A 2,807-nucleotide genomic window follows, 5' to 3' on the forward strand; every position below is an offset into this window, starting at 1 on the left:
AATTGTGATATTATAACTATTTACTCTCGTGCATCTATTCTTCTACTATCTATTATATTACCACCCTCAAGTATAAATAATTATAGTAATATAATACTTAGTATAATATCACCATCGTTCAGGCAAAGCATAATTTTCATAGCCTACGATCTTATTTGGTTACAGAGCCATGAAATAGAAAACCAAACTCCTCTTGTCACATCCTCTGTTTCAGAAATTGCCAATAGTTCTCCCCACTGTTCAATACTATATTATTTACAACCAATAGAAAGCCAAGGTTTTCACCTGTCAAATGATGTATTATATTATATTATTTCATTTTGGATTCAAACTTGATTCCCACTGGAAACACATTGACTAACTTAGAGCTGCTCTTTTTTCTTAGTTATAAATTGTGATACTTATGGGATATTGTCTGCTTTTTGTACGTTATTATTCTGTGTTCTTTGGTACATTACTTAATTAATTAAAAAATAATTTAGTGCATTACTACCATTAGAATGAAAAAGTAGGGTTAAGTATCACCAACAATTGAAAGCAAAAAAAAAAGAAGACCAAGTTTTGTACTTTTATTTTTCTTGTTGTTCATGTGTATTTATTTATTATTGTAAAAGTAACTAAGATGTAGAAATAGGAAATTTATGTTAGTTAAGGATAGGTTAAGTGAAGTAAATAATAATATAATAAAAGATTTTGCAGGCTACACTCGCAAGTATCCTGTATAATGTAATTCTGTAACATAATGTGAGCTGCTTGTTCATCAAGTGATTTACAGCTTATAATGGCACAAATATAAGGTATAAATAGATATATACTGTTATCAGTGTAAAGATATTTATGATAAACAAATGTAGTTTCATATTCCAATTTGAAATCATTTTCAAAAAACGTTTTTATGTGGTTAGGAGATCAGTCAAATTGACCAACCTTGTATAAAGTTAGGGTAGAGAAAATAACAGTTAAAATATAATGCTTTACAGAAAAAAATATATGAAATTTACTTGAGAGACTTTAGAGGTTACGCAAACAAAATTTATGATTTTTGAGACAAAGAAAAGTATTTTTAATCTTAACATGGAACTCGTTTAGCACTTGGAACAAGTATATGAGAAATACTATATATACTCACAGACAAATCTTTAGTAAAAATACATCATTAAAAATCTAGTTTTTTTTTGTGTACAAAAGACTTGTAACATTTACTAAACGTCTGCCAAATTTTGTGAAGATAGTCAAAGTGTATTTAAAGCTATAGTATGGAAACTATAATGAGTTGATCTGTCTCATTTCATAGCGAGAGAGTTAACTGAACAGTTTTGTAAACAGCATCTTGAAGACTTAAATATCAGTCTTAATTGACATGTATTTACCCAGCTTAGGAGTAAATTTTATAACAGCATGGATACTGGATGTGAAAGTTATGGTTGCAAGTGCTGTGAATAAAAATGTTTTACATAAAGAATTAGTTGGTGAGGATAGAATAACAGACATACTTTTTTGTTTTTCCGATCTTAGATGGTTCGTTATAGGGCACCATTCCACCAGCTTAGAATAGCATATGGTACTAACAAAGGGAAGAACTACACAGAGGAAGAGGACAGGTTCTTGGTGTGCATGCTTCATAAGTTGGGCTTTGATAAAGAAAATGTTTATGATGAACTGCGAGCTGCTATTCGTCAGGCTCCTCAGTTTCGATTTGATTGGTTCATCAAGTCTAGAACAGCTGGAGTAAGGGCTATATTTATATTCTTGTATTCTTCTTTCTTAATTAAAACAAATTTTTGTGGAATAAATTATTTTGGTTCAATTTTGACACAATATTTTTAAATACATACAAGTATTACAGAAATCTGTGTACGACTTACAGTAGAAATTAAGAGTTAAATAAAACTGGTCTTGTTATAAAGGATAACGCTGCTGTTTAGAATCAAACTTCAGGATACAGATGTCTTGTAGCTTAGTTAAGTCGGTAGAAATACTGTTGCTTATTTTAACATTTTCTTGGAGTAAAGTTTCAAGAAGGTAACAACTGCTCTTGTGTGATGTACGTGTAGTTTGTTTTAACCGGAAGTGGAAAGAATTTAATTAACATAATTTTTGTTGGATTTTTTGAACAGTCCAATGATTTATACAAAAAATTTTAATTATTATGTACAATCAAATTTATTAGTTTTTGTGTATCATAACGCACAGGAGTTGCAACGGCGGTGCAACACACTCATCACACTGATTGAGAGAGAGAATCAGGAGATGGAAGAAAAAGAAAAAGTTGAAAGAAAAAGCGTGGACCTAAACCAGGAATACCAAAGGTAAAACTTTTATATATATTAACTTAAAACAATAATTTCCATATTTGTATAGCAGGTACATTTTATTAATGTTTCAGTTTAGCTTTGGAAAGAGTGTTCTATAAATTGACTCCTAAAAAGAAAATGAGCCATAGGTAATGTAACCTTGTTACAGAGATGCCACTTAATATAGCTTGTGTGCACTGATTGGAACATTAATGTTAAGAAATGATAGTGTGATCTATAAAAAACATCGAAGGGCTTATTTTTCCTCTTGTTTAATTTTTGTTTTTATTGAAAGGGTTTAAGAAATGTTTTTTATTTATACTGTTTCTTTTTTTCCAATTTTGTGAGTTTATTTTTATACATGTCATGCAAATATGAATTAATAGAATAATTCATAGTTTATTTTTATACATGTTCTGTAAATATAAATATGAATTAATAGAATAATTCATAGTTTATTTTCATACATGTTATGTAAATATAAATATGAATTAATAGAATAATTCATAGTTT

The 2,807-nt window shown here is 28.9% G+C and overlaps 1 protein-coding gene across 1 annotated transcript in view; it reads left to right on the top strand.

Annotated features, from left to right (window-relative positions):
• The window catches only part of LOC106473800 (SWI/SNF-related matrix-associated actin-dependent regulator of chromatin subfamily A member 5-like), a 10,360-nt gene that overhangs the window by 6,082 nt on the left and 1,471 nt on the right, over positions 1-2,807 (top strand). The window contains exons 11-12 of the mRNA XM_013934475.2: positions 1,516-1,728; positions 2,194-2,309. Of these exons, the coding sequence (XP_013789929.2) occupies positions 1,516-1,728; positions 2,194-2,309 (329 nt within the window). The remainder of the gene's footprint in view (positions 1-1,515; positions 1,729-2,193; positions 2,310-2,807) is intronic.

This window comes from Limulus polyphemus, unplaced genomic scaffold (genome assembly GCF_000517525.1).
Source record: "Limulus polyphemus unplaced genomic scaffold, Limulus_polyphemus-2.1.2 Scaffold6511, whole genome shotgun sequence".
NCBI lineage: Eukaryota > Metazoa > Arthropoda > Merostomata > Xiphosura > Limulidae > Limulus > Limulus polyphemus.